We start from the raw sequence: 24341 nt of genomic DNA, 5'->3' as shown, positions 1-24341 counted from the left end.
TAATTCTATGAGTTATTATAAGGTTTATCCACATTTTGCAGATTATCACAAAAGGTAAGTAATTTGACCATAGTTACAAAGCAAGTAAGTATCAGAGGAAGAATCTGAATCCAGGTCTTCCTAATTTCAGGTTCCCATTCTATTCATTTTAATATGTGCCTCTCAGAAGGATAAGCTAAATGCTAATTTTAGGAAAGCAAATGAAATACAATTAAAACAAACTGCACTTTCAATTTCACAATAAATAGGTTATTTTGTTATGACCAATGCCTTTGTCTTAACAAACATTTACCTTTTCTGTAATTGGAAAGAGAAGCAATACCGCACAAACTGGTCGTGGCACCATACTAAGGAGTTCAGGTTCCATACCATACACATCAACAAACTGCCAGTTGGGATGCAGACCTAATTGTTTAAGAAACTGGTAAAAAAGAAAAATAAATTATGTTGTTAATAGGGAAATCTTCAAATAAGCAGTTAAAATTTTGAGATAATGAGCTTATATATGACAAAAACAAAGCTGTTCAGCTTCTGGCATTATTTTACTGCATCAATAACAGTAGCATATAGATGTTTTAAGATGAGCTACACACAAATAAAAATCCATCTTTACCATCATCAACAACTCACCTTGTGCTCTGCATCATGTTTTTCTGAATCCATGCATTAAAATTACACTTGGAACCTAATTGACAAACTTCTTTCCCTAGCATCAATAATTTGTAAATTGGCCTGAAAGTCACTGTGATAGTAATCTGCTAGGTTTTTTTCCTTCTCAAAATAAACAGATTTTAAAAAACCTAAATCTTCATAATTATTTACATTATAAGAGTAGACTGGGAAGAGTTAAAAAAAAAGGTTCTAGACTCAGTTCTGATATGAACCAGCTAGCTCACCTAGGACAAATCACTGAACTCTGGATCTCAGTTTTCTTATCTGTCAAATGAGGAATAAGCATACTAGGTATCTGTTCCACAATGGATGAAAAGTTCCCATAAATACCTAAATATTTATTCAATAACACTTTTTGAGGTAGCCAACAACTAGAAACCATTTGGGTTTCTATCTCAAATGGGTAATGGATAAACTGCAATAATATGAATATGACATATTATTGTACCTTAAGAAACAAGAGGAATTCAAAGAACATAAAAACTGATGCATAAACAGAACCAGGGAAAAATTATATAAAATAACTACAGCAATGTAAACAAAAAGAACAATAAAACAAAACTGAATATTATAATTATCATGACCAATTTTCAATCAAGAAATAAGTAATGAAGGGGTGGCTAGGTGGCGCAGTGGATAAAGCACAGGCCTTGGAGTCAGGAGTGCCTGGGTTCACATCCAGTCTCAGACACTTAATAATTACCTAGCTGTGTGGCCTTGGGCAAGCCACTTAACCCCATTTGCCTTGCAAAAACCTAAAAAAAAAAAAGTAATGCATCTTCCTCCTTTTTTTGTAAGAGAGGTGGAACTAACTACTAGACAGTGGATTGGTAAGTGTCTTTTTCTTTGTTTCAAAGAAGAACTAATGGATGAGGAGAGTTCAAGAGAGGCGAATATACCCAGATGTGCCTGTGATGTAAAGACAAAAGGCCTAAGTAAAACTTTAAAGAAAAAAAAAAGAAGCAAGATTTATTTCTAAGCTTCTCTTCTAAGTTTATATAAAACAAGCTGACTTTCCAATACTTCAGAACTTGCTGACATTTAAATCTAAACTCAATGTGTCTACAACCAAACACCTTCCTCTAGACATCAGCTACTCCCTCCTGACTTTCTTATTTCTATCAACCATCTTCAAAACTTTGGAATCATCCTCAAGTCTTCCTTCTTGGTCACCATCTCCTATACTAACCTTCTCCCAGTGTATCTACCATCCTAGCTTCTCTCAATTCCCACTACTTCCTCCTCACTACCATGTATCACTCTGAACAAAACAGGCACTTAATGATTGGTTTGGGTTTTTTTTTTTTTAAGTATAACAAGCATTTATTAAGTACCTATCAGGTCCAAGAAATAAAAAAAAAATTCTAAGAGCTGCAGACAGAGAAAGTGAAGAACAAAGGCTACCTTGAAGAGTCAGGTTAAGGATTTGACATGGAGAGGTGGGGAAGGAGGGAAGGGGAGAAGGGGAGAAAGAACTTTCCAAGTCGGAGCAAATTAAATGCACTCCAAAGCATTAAGGAAAAAAGCAAGTCACATTTTGAGAATAAAAACAAAAATAAGTGACAATTATATAATGATTTGAAGTCAAAAAATGCTTTCTTCACAATCAATACTAGAAAGTACCTTGACTTCACAGATGAAGCCCAAAGAGGTGAAAGGATTTGCCTCAAATAACAAACCTTATTAGCAAAATATCCAGACTTTGAAATGAACAAATAACTATGAGATACAGATGATGGAGTCAGCAATGAGTTCTTTTCAATGTTGGAACGAATTCTAGAAGGATTAGCAAAACCTGATAAAAAAAGTTTTATGATTATGCAATTATAGAAGTACTAAATATAGACAATGGCTGCACACCAAATTAAAAAAAAGATTTTCAATTTGTTCATAAGAAACACAAAACAAAAAGATATACATGAAGTTAAAATAATGAACTATAGCAGATTCTATTATTTTCCAGTTCAAGTAGAAAAAAAGCAGAGTAGCAACTAAAGAAAATAATAGCAAAAAGATACAAAAGGAAACTCCATTTTACTGAAAAGTACCAAACTAAACAAATATATGCACCCAATGGAACAGCATCTAAATTATTAAAGGAAATGTTTATGAATTGCAAGGAGAAATAGGCAGTAAAACTGTAATAGTGAAAAGCCCCAATTTACCATTTTGAAATCTAGATAAGCCTTAATAATAAACAAAAAATAAACAAAGGACTTGAATAGAATTTTAGAAAAGTTTCTTATGCAATGCCTCTGGAGGATACTGCATGAGAATAGAAAAGAGAATAACTATTTCTCAGTTGTACAAGGAAATCTTCAGATACTAAACATGTATTAGGACATAAAAATCTTAAAAACAAATGCAAAAAAGGGTAAAAATATGAAAATATCTTTTACTTTCTATAATGAAATCCTTTATTCAGTAAAGGACCTTAGTAAAAAAAATTAAAAATTAGAAACTAAATAACTTAATAAATTATAGAAACAACGTGGGATGTAGGAAAAGCAGTTTTCCTCAATTAAAGAGAAAAGACAGACTTGGGCATACTACTAAAAAAGAATAAAAACACAGATAATTAAAAACTCACAAATACCAAAATACAAACCCTGAAAATCAAAGGCAAGATTAACAAAACTGAAAGTAAAAACAAAAAAAAAAAAAAAAAAAAGAAAAAGAAAGAAAAAGCAGTGAATTAAAGAGGATTCTGGGAAAATAGCAGAGTAGGTGAGAAAACTTTTAGTTCTTCAAATTTCCTCTACAGAAAAAGACAGAACATTGCCTCAGAGGGAATGTAAAAGAGCAGAAATAAAGTCAGGGTAAAACAAATATTCTCCTAAAACAACCCAAGAAGACCCCAGGAAAAATCTGTCTTTCAGAGGTAGTGCAAAATTAGTGAAGAGTGAACCTCTCTGGGGAATCCATAAACAACAAATTCTGGGGGCAAAAGGCGTTGTGAGAAACAAGATTTATTTCTAAGCTTCTCTTCCAAGTTTATATAAAACAAGATGATTTTCCAATACTTCAGAACTCAATGACATTTAAATCTAAACTCTAAAGTTTCCAAAGAAACTTTCACCTCAAGGGCATTGTGGGAGTTTGATGGAAATATTGGAAAAGATTGAAGGACCTTCCACTGTTAAGGGATACCAAGCAAAGCTGGGCTGACCAGAAGCTTCCAAGGCTGGACTGCTGCTGTGGGGAAGGAGCTAGCACATACCTAGTGAGTGCAGTAACAGAGGGATGGGGACCCTTCTGGCTGTGTGTACTCTCAGAAGAGCAGGATCCCTGGTTTCAGTTTCAAGACCTAGAGGAAAGCTCTTTTCAACCACTAGAGAGATCCACAAGGGAGCAAGATAATTTGCAGGACTGTGGGACTGAGGTGCTTTAGTCCTGGTTTAGGCATGGAGGGGAAAATTCAAGGTTGAGTCTCAGGGACAGATTTCAGAAAGTAATTTAAGGACCTGTGGCTCTGGGCATCATTCCCCAAATCTGAGGACGAGAACTTGATAACAAAACAAAATAAAACCAAAGAAATTTGTTAACAAAGGAGAAAAACCCAATCACAGGCAGTTACTAAAGGAATAGAGAAGATCTGGGTTCATAGAGGAAGATAAGGAAGCTAAAAAAGCCACTCCTTTTTTAATGAGGAACATCCAAGCACAAAAAAAGAGTTCTTGGAAAAACTTAAAAAAGACTTTAAAAATCAAATAAGCTTTTTCAGGGGGGAGGGGGGAAAGATGGAGGTGTGAAGGCAGGAATTCCCAGAAACTCGTAGCAGAGGAGGTGGTTTAATCATGGGAAACATCCAGAAGGGGTGGTGAGAGAACTCTGCTGCACCAAAATGAGTGTGGAATGGAGCACTGGACTCAGAGCAGCCCTACAGTGAGAACCTACAGCAGGAGTTGGCAGAGCCACCCAGCATGGCCAGAGCACTCAGCCCATAGATGGTAAGGGGGTCTGGGGAGACTGCAGAGGTCTCTCTGCTCTCCTGGGGCAGGACTCAGCTGTTTGCCCACACTCAGATCCAGGTTGCAGTTTGGGCTTCCATAACACCACCACAACTGAACAGGGACTATCCTCACAGTTCCAGGGCAGAGGGGAGGGCCTAAAGACTCTCATAAGACCTTAGAGGAATTAGGATCCTTGTAGATTGTCCCCCCAAGAAACCCAAAAGCCTTGGAAGTGTGGTAAATCAATCATAGGCTAAAGAAAAATGAGCAAAAAAACAGAAAAAGAAGAATCTAACCATAGAAAATAACTTTGGTCCCATGGAGGACCAAAATACATACCCGGATGATGACAAAATCAAAGCTTCTGTAACCAAAACCTCCAAGAGAAACAGAAAATGGCGGGGGGGGGGGGGGGGAGGGGGCGGTTAGGTGGAGCAAGGGATACAGCACCAGCCCTGGAGTCAGGAGAACCTGAGTTCAAATCCGGCCTCAGACATTTAATAATTACTAACTGTGCGGCCTTGGACAAGTCACTTAACCCCACTGCCTTGCAAAAAAAAAACCTAAAAAAAAGAAAGAAATAGAAAATGGGCCCAGGCTATAGATGAGCTCAAAAAGACTTTGAAAAGCAATTAAGGGAGGTAGAGGAAAAAGTGGGAGGAGAAATGAGAGAGATGCAGATAAATCATGAAAACTAAGTCAGCAATTTGGTGAAAAAATACAAAAAATACTGAAGAAAAAATAATATGTTAAAAACCAGTTTAGGCCAAATGGGAAAAAAAAAAACACAAAAGGCAAATGAGAATGTCTTAAAAAGCAGAACTAGCCAGCTGGAAAAAGAGATAAAAAAGCTCTATGAAGAAAATAACTCCTTCAAATGCAGCATGGAACTAAAGGAAGCAGATGACTTTGTAAGAAATCAGGAAGAAATAAAACTCTGCCAAAAAAAATTAGAAGAAAATGTGGGAAAAAAAATGACCTCAAAAACAAATCCCAAAGAGATAAGTTTAGAATTATTGTACTACCTGAAAGTCATAACCAAGAAAAGAGTCTAGACTTCATTTTTCAAGAAATAATACAGCAACATTGCCCTGAGATCCTAGAAGCGGAGGGTAAAATAAAAATTGAGGGAATTCACCAATCACCTCCTGAAAAGAGATCCCAAAAGAAAAACTTTCAGGAATATTATAGCTAAACTCCAGAACTCCCAAGTCAAAAAGAAAATGCTAAAAGCTGACAGAAACTAGTAATTCAACTACTGTGGCTCTCTAGTCAGAATTACATAGGATCTGGCAGCATCTACATTAAGGGGCTTATGATATGTTCTGGAAGGTAACAGATCTTGGTTTACAACCAAGAATCAAATACCCAGCAAAACTGAACATCCTCCGTTCAACCTTGATGGACTTGCTCATTCCAACAGTGCAACAATCAGGGAGAATTTTAGGCTGTCTGCAGTGGAGAATACCATCTGTATCCAGATGAAGAGCCGTGGAGTTTGAACAAATTTCAAGAACTATTGCCTTTCATTTAGCAAAAAAAAAAAAACAGATATCTTATTGTCTGATCTTGTTATCACTTATACTTTTTGTTTCTTCCCCTTAAGGATATAATTTCTCTCTCATCACACTCAATTTGGATCAATGTGCAACATGGAAACAAAATAAAGACTGACAGATTGCTTTCCGTGGCGGGGGGGGGGGGGGGGATTGGGAGAAAAATTGTAAAACTCAAATAAAATCTGTTAAAATAAACCAACTGAACATCCTCTTTCAGGGGAAAAGATGGACTTTCAATGAAACAGGGGACTTTCAAACTTTCCTGATGAAACAACCAGAGCTAAACAGAAAGTTTGATCTACAAGTACAGGACTCAGGTGAACCATAAAGGGGGTGGACAAGAAGGACTAACTCTGAGGGACTTAGTGGTGTTGAATGTTTGTATTCTTGCATGGGAAGAAGATATTGATAACTCATATGAACTTTCTCATCTATAAGAGCAGCTAGAAGGAGCATATATAGACAAGGCACAGGAAGGAGAGGAATACAATGTTATAATATAGAAAAAGATGGAGTCAATGGGGGGATAAAGGAAAGTAATGGGAGGAAGAGAAAGGAGAGGAAGAAGGGGCTAAGATATTTCACATAGGAGTCAAGAGAAAACTTTTATAATGGAGAAGAATGGAGGAAGGCAAGGGGGAATGAGTGAGCCTTCATTCTCATCAGAAATGACTCAGAGAAGAAATATCATACATTCTTAATAGGGTATAGAAATCTATCTTACCCTAGAGAAAAATTAGAAAAAAGGGATGGGATAAGGGGAAACAGGGGGAGGGAAGGGGAAGAGGTGATAGAAGAGAGGGAAGATCATGGGAAAGGGTACTCAGATACAACACACTTCTGTGAAGGGACAGGGTAAAAGGAGAAAGAGAGAATATAAAAAAATGAGAATGGGAAGGAATAGAGTGGAGGGAAATACAGTTAGTAATAGCAACTGTGGGGGAAAATATTGAAGCAACTTCTTTGGTGGATTTATGATAAAGAAAGCAACTCATTCCAGAGACAGAGCTGTTAAAATCTGAATACAGACTGAAGTACATTTTTTTCTTCTCTCTCACTATTCTTGAGGTTTCTCATTCTTTTTGAGGGGAGGAAGATTTATGATTACTCTCACAACCAGACTATTGGAATAATGTAAAATTTAAAAAAAAGAGGGAAAAGCAAATAAAGGATGCTAGGGGAAAATTGGGAGAAAAAATAAGAGCAATCCAAGAAAATTATAAAAAAAAAAAATCAACCAACCTGAAAGAGAGAATCAAAAGCTTAAGAAAGTAGTTCCTTGAAAAATAGAATTAGGCAGAAGAAGTTAATACATTCTAAGATAGGGGCGGCTAGGTGGCCCAGTGGATAAAACACCATCCCTGGATTCAGGAGTACCTGGGTTCAAATTCGGTCTCAAACTTGATAATTACCTAGCTGTGTGGCCTTGGGCAAACCACTTAATCCCATTTGCCTTGCAAAAAAAAAAAACAACTAAAAAAATATATTCTAAGATACCAAGAAATAATAAAACAAAAATCAAAAAAATGAAAAAATATAAGAGAATATAGAAAATCTCGTCAGGAAAACTACTGATTTGGAGAACAGATCAATGACAAATAATAAGAAAAGTCAAACTATCTGAAAATTACAACCAAAAAAAGACCATTCTGACACATTACATTACAAGAAATAATCAGGGAAAACTGCCATTAAGTTCTAGGTCAAAAAAGGCAAAGTAGAAATAAAAAAAAAAAAAACTTAAAGGAATAGCAGAGCCAAATTTCAAAGTTCCCAGGTTGAAGACAAAATACTGGAAGCATCAAGAAAAAAATTTAAATACCATGGAACTATAAAAAGGATTACAAAAGAGACCTAAAAGCTGCTACACTGAATGACCACAGGACTTGGAATACTATATTTCTTAGAGCAAAAGTGTAAGGTTACAACCAAGATAAACTTAACTCACGAAAGTTAAATATAATCCTGAATGAAAAAATATAACAGGTAATTGTGACAAAAAACAATGGATAATTCAATATATAATATCCAGGAGAAATATAAGCTAAACATCAAGGAAAAATCATAAGGGATTCAATAAGGTCAAATTGTTTACTTTTTATGTGTGAAACTTCTTATTGTTTACTTCTTTTAAAACTGCAATTTTTATTTGGGTAGTTTGAAATAAAGGTGTAGGCTGAGCTGAGTATGATGGGGTAACTGTAAAAAAAATTGAAAGTGTGTAGAAAGATAAAAAGGGATAATTATCTCATATAAATGAGGTAGAAAAGGGAAAACTCATCCAAAAGAAACTGATAGGGTTCCAGGAAATAAGAGGGCAAAAGGATAGGGTGAAGGAAGAGAATGGGCAGGGGGGGGGGGGGGGGCTCTTGGAAGGGTGGCTAAGTTAAGAAATAAAAGGGCAAGGTAGAGGCTGGAAGTAAAGCAGAGGAGTTAGAAGGGATACAGGATGAGAAAGATTGTGAGAGAAAAATAGGAAAGAGGAAAATACACAATAAGTAATTATAGCTTAGAATGTGAATGGGATGAATTTACTCAGAAAATGGAAACTGATAGTAGATTAATTTGAATTTAACAATATGTTGCTTTCAGGAAATGCTACAAAAATGAGAGATACATACAAAGATGAAATAAAAGTCAGAAGTAGAATTTATTATTTTAAAAATTCAGGTAGTAATCATGATCTCAGACAAAGCTAAAGCTAAAATAGACTTACTCAAAAGAGAAAAATAGGGAAACTATACTATGTGTCAACAATATTATTCAATAATATTTTAGATCATTTAAATAATATAAAATACCAGAGAGTTAACCTTCCAAAACAGAAACAGAAACTATATGAACATAAACATAAAACATTTTATGCAAATTAAGTTAGATCTAAATAACTGAAGTGATATGTAGATAAAGCCAAGATAATTTTTAAATGAAAATTTTACCTAATGTTTTTTATGTAATTTACTTAAAAAATTATCTTAATTAGAAAAAATAACAAAATTCATTTGGAGGAACAAAAGGTCAGGAACTTAAAGAAATCAGAGAGTAAAATGATGTAAAGGAAGCAGATTCAGTATTATTAGATCTTAAACTTTATCATAAGGTGAAAGCATTGCTGAAGTCCAAAATGAATAATTTTTATTATTTTAAATTAAAAAGTTCTTGTCAAAATAAAAATCTATGCAGTCAAGAACAGAAAGAATACAGAAATTGGAGAAAAACTTTCATATACAATCTTACATAGAATATAATTGGGTTGGAATATTAATGAAGGAAATGATGACCTGGTTTATTAAAAAACAGAAAGACAAACTTATGAAGGAAGATGTTATCTACCTTAAGAGAAACAGATGACAAGTGGAAATTAGCAGTCTTACATTTGTATTTGAGTGTACATATACATATACATATATATATATATGTATGTATATATGCTTATATCTACCTATCTCCTATATCTATCTCTACCTATCAACCTATTTGTAGCCTGCTTTAGGTATTAGGGGAAAAGGAGGAATAACACACACACACAAAAAATGCACAGCAAAGGAAAAAAACTACAAGAAAGTTAAGAAAAGCTGTACAGCTTTGAAAACAATGTATAGTATTTATTATATATATTTTCTTCTAATAGAAGTATGTTATTTTATGTTGAATCCTCTCATATTCTCCTGTGTACAAGGCAATTTCATGACAATAGGGTGAAGGAAGAGAATTTTTGTATTTAAGTTTAAAATAAATGTGCTGAATTAATAAATAAAATTAGTTAACAAGGTTGGTGAATTTTTTTGTTTTTTTCAGTCTTAAAAGTTTTCATTCAGTGTTAAACAGAAAAAATAGATTAGCTAAATTTGATTTTTTTTAAAAGAAAAACCAAATTACTACTACCAAAAAATGAAAAAAAGTGACTTCACAGCTATGAAGAAATAATTAAGAGCTATTTTGCCCAATTATATACCAATGAAACCAGAAATCTAAATGAAATGAATATTTATAAAAATATAAATTGCTAAGATTGACTGAAAAGAACTTAAGTTACTGTCATACAAAAATAAATTGGATAAACCATAAACTTCCAAATCCTAAAAATCCTAAAATCAAATGGAGCTACAAGCAAATTCTACCAAATATCTTTAAAAAATTAATTTTAGCATTATATGAATCATTTAAAGATAGTCATAGAAGGTGTCCTACCAAATTTCTCTTATGTCACAAGGTAAGCTATGATATCTAAATCAGGGAAAGTCAAAACAAATAAAGAAAACCCAATATCCCTAATGAAAATTGATATAAAAACTTTAAGATATATTCAGCAATATATCACAAATATTATACAGTTACAGCAGGAATACAGGGCTGGTTCAATATTAGTAAAATTCTAAGCACAACTGAAATCATATTAATAACAAAATCAACTAAAATCATAGATTATTTCAGTAGATGTAGAAAAAGTTTTCAACAAACTATAATATTCATTCCTGTTAATAAATATTAGAAAGCATAGAAATAAAACCAAGAGCCAGTGTTATCTGAAATGAAGTTAAGCTAGAATTATTTCCAGTGAGATCAGGGGTAAAGTAAGGGTATTCATTATTCCCATTACTATTCAATATAGTACTAGGAAAAAAGGAAAAAAAAACATAGAAAAGAAAGCAAAGGACTTCCGGCCAAGATGGCGGAGAGAAGACAGGCACAGTTCTAAAATCTCCTGATCTTTTCCCCATTTATCATATGAAACAAACCTCTTAAAAGAAATCCGGCCCAGAAAGAAAAGCCAGGAGAAAGAACATCTACCTCAGGATTTGTCTTTCACAGCAGCATTGGCCAAATTCGGGCGGCTGAGTCTGGGCTCAGAGGGAGGATCAGCCCAGATCAACCACATTAACAGCTGAATTGGAGCCGGGAGTCTGAGGGCCCAAGAGCCAGACCTGCTGGATCAGCAGTGGGGCTAGATGGCAAAGGTTTGAGTCAATTAGGGAGCAGAGGCACTGGTGTTGGTGCTGTCCCCTGGGAGCTTGCGGACAGGGCTGGGGGGAAGAGTTCCAGTGCAAGAGAGCTGTGGACACCATCCCTGGGCTCCTCTGGTCTGAGTCCCATTACAACTCAGACTTGTCCCCTAACAAACAAATGCAAACTACTTCTGCCTCAGGCCCAGGTGTGTGAGCAGAAGAACCAGCCCAGCTGAGGAATGACCTCAGGCCAGGGTAAAGCCCACCATTGATTGAAGGCAAAAGAATTCAATAGATCCAACCCCTCCCTTCCAGCAAAGGGAGAAGGCCTCAGTCAAGGTCACAGACACTCCAGAGAAAGCAACCAGGACCTCCTACTGGCCAGCCAGAGAAACTGCATTCAGTGAGTAAAGCCTCTAGTGATCCCAAGCCCCTGGGAACCAGCCCCTCCCCAACTCAAGTCTTAGCAAAATGAAGAAGCGTCAGCGCAAAGGTGGATCCATAGAAAAATTCTTGCAAGGGAAAGACCCTACCTAACTCAGAGAGACCTGGAACCTCTGAGGAGAATACAATCTGGTCTTCAGCACAGAAAGACTTCCTTGAAGAAATAAGGAAGGAGCTTAAAAATTTGGGAGAGGCAATTAATACCTTGCAACAAGAAAAATCTTAGAAAGTACAATTAGACAAATACAAAAGGAGAATAAATGTCTCAGATCCTCAATTGGACAAATACAAAATGAGAATACTTCTCTCAGATCCTCAATTGGGCAAATGCAAAAAAAAAAAAAATAATTCTCTCAAAACCTCAACTGGTCAAATGGAAAGCTCTTTCAAAAGTAGAATTGACCAATTGGAAAAGGAGTTGCAAAAAGGTTAATGAAGAAAACTCCTCCCCCCCAAAAAAGAATGGCGTCTACAGAAACTAATGACTCCATGAGACAGCAAGAGTCAGTTAAACAAAATCAAAAAATAGAAAAAATAAAAGAAAATGTAAAATACCTCATCAACAAAACCACCGACCTCGAGAATAGATCAAGGAGGGGCAACCTGAAAATTATAGGACTTCCTGAAAACATTGAAGAAAAAAAAAGCCTGGACTTAATATTACAGGATCTAGCGATGGAAAACTGCCCTGATATCATGGAATCAGAGGACAAAGTAGTTACTGAAAGAGTACATCGATCCCCACCAGAAAAAGATCCTAAAATGAAAACGCCAAGGAATGTTGTGGCCAAACTCCAGAACTATCAGATAAAAGAGAAAATTCTGCAAGCAGCCAGAAAGAAACAATTTAAATATCAAGGAGCCACATTAAGGATCACGCAGGACCTGGCTGCATCAACATTAAGGGATCCAAGGGCCTGGAATGAGAAATTTCGAAGAGCAAGGGAGCTTGGAATGCAGCTAAGAATCTACTTTCTGGCAAAGCTGAGCCTTCTCTTCCAGGGAAAAAGATGGACATTTAACAAAATAGAAGAATTCCAAAAATTTCTGATGAAAAGACCAGAGCTAAACAGAAAATCTGGACATCAAACAGGAGGTTCAAGAGACACAAGAAAAGGTAAAAAAAAAAAAGTGGGGGGGGTGGTAAGAGGAAAAAAAAATGCTAGCCAGTAAGTTGAAACTGGCTATATCCCAGCATGGGGGAAAAAAATTTTTCATAAATCTTGAGAATTGTAACTCTAACAGAGAGAGACTATACCTAGCCAGAAATGATGGACATTCATGACCTATCCATGAGACTGCTATCTAAAGAGATATAACTGTCTTTAACCCCACTTGGGAGAAAGACTCTAATAACTCTCAGCAATTTTGACTCTATTCGATAGAATATACTGAACTAGAAGGGACAGACACTCAGAATTTTCTATGACTTAGATAGAATGATCTAAAAAATACTACCTCCTTAAAAAGGGGGACAGGAAAGACACAGGAGGAGGAAGGGGATTGAATGGGGTAAATCTCATTACACTAAGAGGTACAAAAAAACCCTATAGTAATAGAGGGAAAGAAGGGAGCAGATGAGAAACACCTGAATCTTCTTCTCATCAGACTTGGCTTAAAGTCAACCTACACATACTCAGTTAACTTATAAAACATCTAACCTTCAAGTATTAAAAGGGGAAAGGGGGAGGGGGGATGGAGAAAGGGAAGTGGAGTGGGGGGGAAGGGGAAATAACAAAAGGAAGGGAAGGGAAAGGGAAAAAGGGAAAGGGGAAAGAAAGGGAAGGGGTGATATAGGAAGACAAACACATTGAAGGGGGTGGTATTCAGAAACAAAATATGGGGGAATATGGATAAAGGGGGGGAAGGGGGAAAATAGAAACAGAGGGAAGATAGCACTGAGGGCAATAAAGAATTAGTAATCATAACTTTGAATGCGAATGGGATGAATTCTCCCTTAAAACATAAGAAAATAGCAGAGTGGATTAAAAACCAGAATCCTACAATATGCTGCTTACAAGAAACTCATTTGAAGCAGAGATACATATAGAGTAAAGGTAAAAGGTTGGAACAAAATATATTTTGCTTCAGCTGAAGTAAAAAAAAAAGCAAGGGTAGCAATCATCTCAAACAAAGCAGCAGCAAAAATAGATAGCATTAAAAGAGATAAGGAAGGAAACTTTATCCTCCTAAAAGGTACCATAGACAATAAAGTCATTTCAATACTGAATATATATATATATATATATATATATATATATATATATGCACCCAATGGAACAGCACCCAAATTCTTAGAGGAGAAGCTGAAAGAACTACAGGAAGGCATAGACAGCAAAACTCGACTAGTGGGAGAACTCAACCTCCCACTCTCAGATCTAGATAAATTGAATCTTAAAATAAACAAGAAAGAAGTTAAGGAGGTAAATAGATTGTTAGAAAAATTAGATATGGTAGACTTATGGAGGAAACTGAACAGGGATAGAAAGGAATATACCTTTTTCTCTGCAGTACATGGAACTTATACAAAAATTGACCATGTAGGGGCGGCTAGATGGTGTAGTGGATAAAGCACTGGCCTTGGAGTCAGGAGTACCTGGGTTCAAATCTGGTCTCAGACACTTAATAATTACCTAGCTGTGTGGCCTTGGGCAAGCCACTTAACCCCATTTGCCTTGCAAAAATCTAAAAAAAAAATTGACCATGTACTAGGCCATAATAACCTAAAGATCAACTGCAGAAAGACAGAAATGGTGAATACATCTTTCTCAGATCACAATGCAATAAAAGTCATATGAAACTGAATAACCTCATTTTAAAAAATGAGTAGACCAAAAAAACAAATTATAGAAAGAATTAACCATTTTATCATACATAATGATAATAATGAAGTAACATACCAAAACCTATGGGATTCATTCAAAGCAACTCTCAGGGGGATATATTATAGCTTTAAATGCTTACATGAATAAATTGGAGAAAGAGGAAATCAATGAAATAAACATGCAACTAAAAAAATTAGAGAAAGAACAAATCAAAAATCCCCAATTAAATACCAAATTAGAAATTCTAAAAATTAAAGGATAAATTAATAAAATCAAAAGCAAAAAAACTACTTAATTAACAAATAAAACCAAAAGTTGGCATTATGGAAAAACCAATAAAATTGATAAACCTTTGGTCAATTTGGTTTCAAAAAAGAAAGAAGAAAACCAAATTGCTAGTATCATAAATGAAAAAAGTTGAACTCACCACCAATGAGGAGGAAATTAAAGAAAGCAAAGGAACAACCATAGGCACAAAGGAAATAAAACTATCACTTTTTTGGAGATAATATGATGATTGAGTTAAGAGAACACAAAGAGTCAACCAGAAAAACTAAGTGAAACAATTAATTTTAGTAAAGTGGAGCACAAAAAAACCCCACACAAATCACCAGCATTTCTATATATTACCAACAAAATTCAGCAGGAAGAGACAGAAAGAGATATATCATCTAAAATAACTTCAGATAGTACAAAATATTTGGGAATCTACCTGCCATGCTACACACAAGAACTAAATGAACACAATTACACTCTTTACACAAATAAAGGCAGATCTAAATAACTAGAGAAAGGTTAATTGCTCATGGATAGACCAAGCCAATATAATAAAAATGACAATACCACCTAAATTAATTTACTTTTTTGGTGCCCCTCGATATCTAACTAACAAAAGATTACTTTTTAGAACAGAAAATATAATAACAAAATTCATCTGAAGAAAAAAATAAATCAAGAATATCAAGGTTAAGACTATTTCAAAATAATGAAAAAAAAATTAGAAGGAAGGAGGCCTAGTGATACCAGATCTCAACCTACTACAATGCTGTAATCATTAAAACAATTTAATATTGGATTAGAAAGAGAATTTGGTCAATGGAAAAAATTAAATACAAAATATAGAGAAGCAAATGGGCATAGTAATTTAGTGTTTGATATATACCAAAGAACCCAGCAACTTGGGCAAGAACTGACTACTCAACAAAAAAAAGTTGAGAAAACTGGAAAGTAGTCGGTAGAACCTAAATATAGACCAACAAACATCTCACATTACTTAATGAAGATAAGTTTCAAATAGATATATGATTTAGACACAATAGGTGATATCATCAACAAACTGGGGGAACATGGAAGAAATTACATGTTAGACCTATGGATAGAGCATTCATGAGCAAACAAAAAATAGGTTCATGTGAAATCTGTTCTTCTAAAATAGAAAGATGTTTGATTATTCCTGACTTTCCTTTCCTTTACCACAAAAGACACTAAGAAGTAATGGCAACTTACCCTGTAAGGTTGTCATTACTTCTACCTCACCAACTAGTTTCTCCCTGCTTGTAATAATTAGAATTTCCTTGTTTGGTTTTCCACCATTTGAAAGAAGATATTGTCATTCATGCAAGCATGAAATTAAGGTGGAACCAGAAGAACATTGTACATATTAACAGCAATATTGCAAGATGCTAATTATTATGGATGCAGCTCTTCTCAGCAATTCAGTGATCAAGGACAATCCTAAGAGACCTGTTATGGAAAATGCATCCATATCCAAGAGAATAAAATATGGGGTCTGAATGTAGAGCAAAGTATATTATGTCCACTTTAAAATTTTTCTTTTATATTTCCTCCCTCCTTAGTTCTAATTCTTCTTTCACAATATGACTAATATGAAAATATGTTAAACATGACTTTACATGCACAACCTATAAAAGACTGTTCCCTGCCATGGAAGGGGGGAGGGTAGAAAAATGTGGAACTCAAAAGCTTGCAAAAGGATGAATGTAGAAAGCTATCTTTGTATATAACTGGAAAAAATAAATAAAATTTTTAAAATAAATTATAAAGTGTCTCTTTTTGTGGCAGAGGGATCTAAGAGAGTCTAGATCACTTAAGTCTCCCCTCATTTCTATTCCTTTGTGGAGGGTTTCTAATCTGTCTCTTAAACTAATCCATTTGATCTTTCTGTATAATGTGTAATACACTTGAACCTTCTTCTGTGGTTGATCTTCACTGAAATGATTTCCCTATTCTTTTATTAGTATTATAGCCATCTTGGGTCATTGGTGTTTTTGTTAACTCTAGTCTTGATTCATCTACATCAGATGAATGTACTAGTATGCTCCTGCTATTCTTTCTCTTATGGTGTACTATTCTTTCTAATATTGTAGGAAGAGCACTTAACTTTGCTCTTCTCCATGGCAACAGGACTATCAGATATATACTAGTAGTTTTCTCCTTTTTACCTCTTGACTTTAAAAACTTTTTGATTAGTTTCAAAATGGCATTGGTTATTTACCTCCCCTTTCCCCCTTTCCCCAGAATTTGAACTACACACCATACCCTGCCAAAAGTTCATCATTCCTCTATTTTTTCAGCTGTGCTCCAGTAACCAAAATACTCATTTTACCTATATTCTCAATTTTTCCTACTTGAACTTTTTTCTTCTAGACTATGCTTTGCAGCATTCTATCACTATATAAATTCTGTTCAAAACTTGCTCTCATTTGACATTTTTGTCCCTCTTTCTGAAGAATGTTTTTCTTAACATAATGAAAGACAATTTGCCTTTTGTTGTCACTCATGTCACATTACTAACTCATACTGAGTTCAAGGTCCACTAAAACTCCTAGTTTTATTTTTAAGAGAAATATTATCCAACCATGTTGTACATATGGAGTTTACATTTATTCTTGTTAAATTTCATATGAAAGATAACCTGATTTCATACTCTACATGAAATTATTACAATACTCTATGTGAAATCCAGATTGGGGGAAAGGGCAAGAGGTCAGAAAGAATAACTAGTTTTGTGGTCTAGGAAAGTTATTTAAGACTTAGGGCAGGGGCAGAGTCAAGATGGCAGCAGGAAAAGAGCTGTCTTAGGTGCTCTCTCCAAAATATTTCAGAAACCTTAAAATTATGACTCTTAACTAAATTTTTTAAGAGACAGAACCCACTGAAAGCTCCAGTGGGGCAATTCTCCAGTCCAAGGTAACCTGGAAAACAGTGGAAAAACTCTGTTCCACAGGGTTAGAGGGGAGGACCCGCCTGAGTGAGGGAACTTCAGCCTTCTGGGAACAGCCCCAGGGCACCTGGGAGCTGCAGCTCCTGGCAGCAGAAACAGTTTCCTGACTAGTTTCCTAACTTGGAAGATCAGCAGGGAGACCTCTGCCAGAGAGAGCGCCAAGACCAGGTCCTCAGCACACGGGCACTCTGCAAAGCCCAGACTCTCAGCACAGTTGCAGCAACCCAGATCCAGGAAACAGAAGCAGGCCTGGGGAGTCATCCAGCAGGAGCCTCCAGGCAGCTGGGCCCTGAGTGCTCAGCCCACCAGAGGTAAGAGAGTGGAGGGAGACTGCTCAGGTCTGTCCTCTGTCCCTGGAACAGGACTGTGGGGCTCTAACTACATTCAGATCTTGATTGCCGTCTAGGGCCCCCCCCCCCCAATAGAACAGGGACCCTCCCTCTCAGCCTCAGAGCAGAGGGGTGAACTTGTGGTCATTCACAAACCAGGGGACCAGGCAGAGCCTCACACACAGAAGTCCTTGTGGGAGGTATCCCAATAAAACTAAAAAGCTCAGGAAGCATCCGAAAACCAGGCACAGGCTGGGAAAATGAGTAAACAGGGGGGGGGAAAAAAAAGGAACAGGACCACTGACAATTACTTGGTCTATGATCCCATGGAGGATCACAATACTCAATCTGAAGATGAGAAAGTACAAGCTCCTGCATCTAAAGACTCCAAGAAATTTATAAGTTGGATTCAGGCTACAACAGAGCTCAAAAAAAGATTTTGAAAATCAAGTAAGGGAGATAGAAGAAAAATTCTGAAAAGAAATGAGAGAGATACAGGAAAAACATGAAAATGAAGTCAACAGCTTAGTCAAGGAGATCCAAAAAAATGCTGAAGAAAATGACATGTTAAAAACCAGCTTAGATCAAATGGATAAAAAAGTACAAAAACTTATTGAGGAGAAGAATGTTTTAAAAAGCAGAATTGGCCAGCTGAAGAAAGAGATAAGAAAACTTTCTGAGAAAAAAACAAATCCTTCAGATGTAGAATGGAGCTAAAGGAAGCTGATGACTTGGCAAGAAATCAAGACACAATAGTTCAACACCAAAAGAATGAAACATTAGAAGAAAATGTGAAAATATCTCATTGAAAAAACAACTTATCTGGAAAAACAGATTCAGGAAAGATAACTTAAAAATTATTGGGATACCTGAAAGTCATGATCAGGAAAAGAGCCTTGACCTCATTTTTTAAAGAATTACTACAGGAAAATTGCCCTGATAGCCTAGAAGCAGAGGGTAAAACAGAAATTGAAAGAATCCACTGATCTCCCCCAGAAAGAGATACAAAAGAAAACAACCCCCAGGAATATTATAGCCAAGTTCCACAACTCCAAGCAGCCAGGACACAACTCAAATGTCATGGAGCTGCAGTCAGGATCACATAGGATTTAGCAGCAACTACATTAAGGGCTCATAGGACTTGGAATATAATATTCCAGAAGGCAAAAGAGCCTAGAATGCAACCAAGAATCAACAAAACTAAACATCCTCTTCCAGGGGAAAAGATGGACTTTCAATGAACCAGGGGAATTTCAAATGTTCCTGTTGAAATGACCAGAACAGAAAGTTTAACCTTCAAGTACAGGACTCAGGTGAAGCATAGAGAGTGGAGGAGAAGGATTAAAAATTATGAGGGACTTAATGATGATGATGATGATGAAGTGAATGTATTCCTGCATGGAAAAATGATGCTGATAATACTCATATGAACCTTCTCATTTAATAAAACAGGTAGAAGGAACTTTTATAGATGAAGCACAGGAGAAAGCTGAATTTGAAGATTTAATATGTCGTAAAAATGGAGCCAATTGGGGCAGCTAGGTGGCGCAGTGGATAGAGCACCAGCCTTGGAGTCAGGAGTACCTGGGTTCAAATCCGACCTCAGACACTTAATAATTACCTAGCTGTGTGGCCTTGGCCACATAAAAAAAATGGGGGGAAGGCAAGGGGAAATGAGGGAACCTTCATTCTCATCAGAAATGGCTCAGAGGAGAAACAGCATACATTCTCAATAGGGCATAAACATCTAGAGAAAAAAAAGGAGAGAAGGGGAAGGGGGGAATGTGGGTGACAGAGGAGAGAGTAAATCATAGGAGAGAACAGTCAGATAGAACACATTTCCTTTTTTACGTTTTACAAGGTGCTGGGATTGGTTGGGTGGCCTGTCCAGGACCAGGGGGTCAGGTGGTTGCTGGGTCTCTAGGGTGGGATGTAGACTTGGGGCCTCTTAGCCCCAGGGCCAGTACTCTTGTCTGCTGCACCACTCAGCTACCCTACAGCACATTTTAGAAGAGGGACAGAGTGAAAGGAGAGAGAAAATATAATAGTTGGGTAGTGGGGAGGAATGGCTGGAGGGAATTACAATCAGCAACAGCAACTGTGGAAAAATATGGAAGTAACTTCTGTGATGGACTTATGATAAAGAATGTGATCCACCCAAGACAGAGCTGATGGTATCAGAACACAGACTGAAACACATTTTTTTCTCTTTCTTTTACTTTATTCTTCATGAGGTTTTATATTTTTGTGGGTGAGGGGGTATTCTGTTTACTCCTAAACAAGAATATTTTAGTAATGTGTAAATTAAAAAATAAAAATAAAAAGACTTAGGGCTCTTAATATAAGACTTAGTTACTTTATAGGGATTTTGACCTGCATTGATGAAAGGTCTTCCAATATTTGATCTATCATTCTAGACTATCAAAAATTTTTTTGGATTTGGATCGTATCACATCATAATATTCCTGGCCATTATAAAACACACCATCTGTATGTGTCTATTGTTCTCATTCCCCTACCACAGGATCTTGGACTCTGCCCCTCAATTCTGATTAGCATCTTGACCAGAACCAGGCCTGCAAGTTATTTCCCAGTCATTTTCAAATACTATTGTCCTACTCTTCCCCATCTTCCTTCACTAGAATGTATGCTTCCTACTTTAGCAAAGTTGCAGTTTATAAAATAAACCCTCATAAATCCTCAGCATTTCTATATGCTAATAGCAAGATACAGCAGCAAGAGCTAGAAAGAGAAATCCCATTCAAAATAACTTCAGACAATATAAAATACTTAGGAGTCTACCTGCCAAGGCAGACTCAGACACTCTATGAAAACAACTATAAAACACTTCTCTCACAAATAAAATCAGATTTAAAAAACTGAGCAAATATCAACTGCTCATGGATAGTCAGAGCTAATATAATAAAAATGACAATTCTACCTAAATTAAACTACTTATTTAGTGCTTTACCAATCAAAATCCCAAAAAAACTACTTTAATGAGTTAGAAAAAATTATAAATAAATTCATATGGAGAAATAAGAGTTCAAGAATTTCCTGGGATTTAATGAAAAAAAGTACAAAAGAAGGTGGCCTAGCCCTAATCTAAAATTATATTATAAAACATCAGTCATCAAAACTGTCTGGCATTGACAAGAAATAGAGTGGTGGACCAGTGGAATAGACTAGATGCAGTAGCAGGAAATGATGTTTCTTAAAGATAGTTACTTTTGGTTTGCTTGTAATTGTATCCCCAGCAATCTAGATGTTGCAGTGGATAGAGCACTGGTCCTGGAGTCAAAGGGACTGAGAGTTTGAATAGAGCCTCAGACACTTGACACTTACTAGCTGTATGACCTTGGGCAAGTTACTTAACCCTGACTGCCTCAATTCCAGGTCATCTCCAGTCATCCTTATCCATATCTGGCCACTGGACCCAGTCTGGAGGAGAGAGTGAAGCTGGTGACCTAGCACAGCCCACCAAGCTCAAATCAATTCAAATGCTAACTCTGATGCCATGGTCTTCTTTGAGAAATGAAGGACAAACATCATCCTCAACAATGCCTGGGCACATAAGCACTTACAAATGCTATTATTATATCCAATATAGTACTTCATACAAGATTATCTTTTTACATCTATTTACGCAATGACATTTTGTTATATCTAGTATATTCTCAGCTTCTATTATCTGTAAGTTAGACACACATGACTTTGTTGGCATCAGTTTAGTCCTTGATAAAAAAAAAAAATCTTCAAGAATGCAAACTTCCCTTCAAGCTGACATTGACCTATCAAAGACCCTTCTTTGGGTCAGATCACTCAAGTCAATACTGAACTCATTTAACTATGCTGAAAGAAAAGAACCCCCACCATTTTCATGCTGTCTATTTGTTCTCTGTATTGTTTCAAAATCGGCTAAGATTTCTTAAGGTTACTTAGCTAGAATCCCACTTATCCACCTATTAGTCAGATAAATTTTCATGAATTCATTGCATTGTTTCTAATATAGCTGCTAATGTTATTTCAATAGATCTTTCCTTTGACCTTTTTTCTTCTGCTCCTCTTGATCCATAAGTTTTCAGTGTCACAGAATCAGATCATTCTCATTTTAAGAAATGAAACTTTTTTCTTTACTAATGACCATAACCATATACAAAAGAAATCCCTTGTAGCATCATCCAATCTTTCTCTATTTGAAAAAAATCTCTAAGGAGATGGATGGAGCCTACCACTTCTAGGAGGAGACCGTTCCAATTTTGGATAAATCTGATTGATGGGAAGTTTTCCTTGATAACAAGACTTAATTGGCCTCTTTGAAGTTTTTACCCATTACTTCTGGCTATCCCTCTGCTCCAATTGTTAGAACAGCACAAAATTAATTCCTCTTCCATATGACAGCCCTTTAAATACTTCAAGACAACTATAATGTTCCTAAAATATCTTCTCCAGGCTAAATGTTTAGTTATTTCAACCAATGGTCATGTACCATGGACACAAAGCCTTTTATTCTCATGGTTGCAATATCCTCTGGACACATTCCAGCTTATCAATATTCTTCTTTTTTTTTGTTAAGGCAATGGGGTTAAGTGGCTTGCCCAAAGCCACACAGTTAGGTAATTATTAAGTGTCAGAGGCCGTATTTGAACTCAGGTCGGTCCTCGATTCCAGGGCCGGTGCTCTATGCACTACGCCACCTAGCCACCCCAATATTCTTCTGATGCCAAACACTCAACACATATTCCAGAAGAGTCTGATGAGGACCAAAATACACCCTCACTCTATTCTTGGATGCTATACCTCTTTTACTGCAACTCAATATTCAATTAGCTTTTTTAACCAAAAACCATCATGAATACCAAATTGATTTTGCTTAAAAATAAAATAATTTAATACCTATTCATTTTGGGGTGGATAATCTAATAGGACATGGCAAAAAATCAATCAGATCATTTTGGTAATTATAACTTTATGATATGATTTAAGTTCTGATCAATTAGTCAAATCCCAAGTGTTGTTTTGTTATTTCCCTTAACATTCTTTCCCATAAAGGTTATTACTAATGGCTTATCCTAATAAACAAAATATTGGGTTGGTATTTTGATTGCATAAAATTAAATCTCTGGTCTGTGTAAAATTAAGTATAGAAGATCAAGCAGAAAATTGGTAGATGTCCATTGATAGATCCAGTTTCCTTCCTGGAACTTCCCTGCCAAATGAAATCACAGATACAAAGAACAATAACAACAACAAAATCTCATTTTTCTAACTATTGATTTTCTGCAGTTAGCTGAAACAGTTCAATTTTATTCCAATTTCTCATTCTAAATCTCTATCGTCTTTGGCAAATTTCCTATAGATAATATATTTAAATGGACTTATAATTCCTTTCATTTTTATAGCTAGTTAATCCTTTTTCATTAAAGAATAAATGTTAATTTTTTGTTTTTTTCTCATTAATACTCATCTTTTTTTGTTTATTCAACCCAGGATATAATCTATCTTGTAATCACTAGCAGAACTCTTATCCTAATCTTCACATTCAAAGAGCATAGTACCTAGTATATAATATATGCTAAACAAATTATTATTATTATCAGTTGCAATTACACAGACACACATTCACAATAAACACTGAATATAATTCTTAAACCTCTGCAATTTAAGGTTCTCAATTTTTTAATTTTCTCTTTCTACCTGCTTTAAATAAGCACATCATGAAGGGCCTACCTGATTTTTTCTCTTCAGTTCCTATTCATCTCCTCAAATTTGCTTCCTTTAGTTGGACATCAAATAATTCTTTAATTCTCCTTTATGACACTAGGAGATAGTTGTCAATCTATTATAATATAATTTTAATATTAGCCCCTTTTAAAGAGGAAAAAATATTAAATCAAATCTACTGTTCTACTATTCTGAGGCCAGCTTCACAATTTAAAAATACTTTAATTCAACAATATTTATGCTCATCAAATAACTCTACCTTGTTAAAGAACTATTTGATATTTGATTAGAAAGCAAAGAGAATAGGCATTTATGTGATTCCCCCAATAAATCTTAAACAGCTTGAGTAGGAATTATTTTTATTGTAGTCTTTGTACCCTCGGAGTCTTACATACCAATTAACAAAAGTAGACATTGAGAAATGCTTACTACATTGAAATTCTTGAAAACTAATCAATAAGCAAAGATAAAATTAGTAACAGTCCACTTACCCCTTAAGGACCTTTTATTCTAACAGGGAGAAAATATGCATTTATGGGTATATACAAAACATACACACAAGATACAAAGTCACCTGGTAGGGAAAATACTAGCAAATGGAAGATTCAGGATAGGTCTCATTCAGAAAGGCTGGTGCATGAGCAG

At 35.7% G+C, this 24341-nt stretch overlaps 1 protein-coding gene across 6 annotated transcripts in view; it reads right to left on the bottom strand.

Moving 5' to 3' along the window:
- The window catches only part of UCHL3 (ubiquitin C-terminal hydrolase L3), a 130086-nt gene that overhangs the window by 67773 nt on the left and 37972 nt on the right, over positions 1-24341 (bottom strand). For all 6 annotated transcript variants that reach the window (XM_074191821.1, XM_074191819.1, XM_074191818.1 and 3 more), the window contains exon 2: positions 293-421. In XM_074191821.1, coding sequence (XP_074047922.1) covers positions 293-367 — 75 coding nt within the window. In that variant the 5' untranslated portion in view covers positions 368-421. The remainder of the gene's footprint in view (positions 1-292; positions 422-24341) is intronic.

Source organism: Macrotis lagotis, chromosome 6 (genome assembly GCF_037893015.1).
Source record: "Macrotis lagotis isolate mMagLag1 chromosome 6, bilby.v1.9.chrom.fasta, whole genome shotgun sequence".
Classification (NCBI taxonomy): domain Eukaryota; kingdom Metazoa; phylum Chordata; class Mammalia; order Peramelemorphia; family Peramelidae; genus Macrotis; species Macrotis lagotis.
The sequence above is the reverse complement of the archived record's forward strand: the minus strand, read 5'-3'. Positions and strand labels throughout refer to the sequence as shown.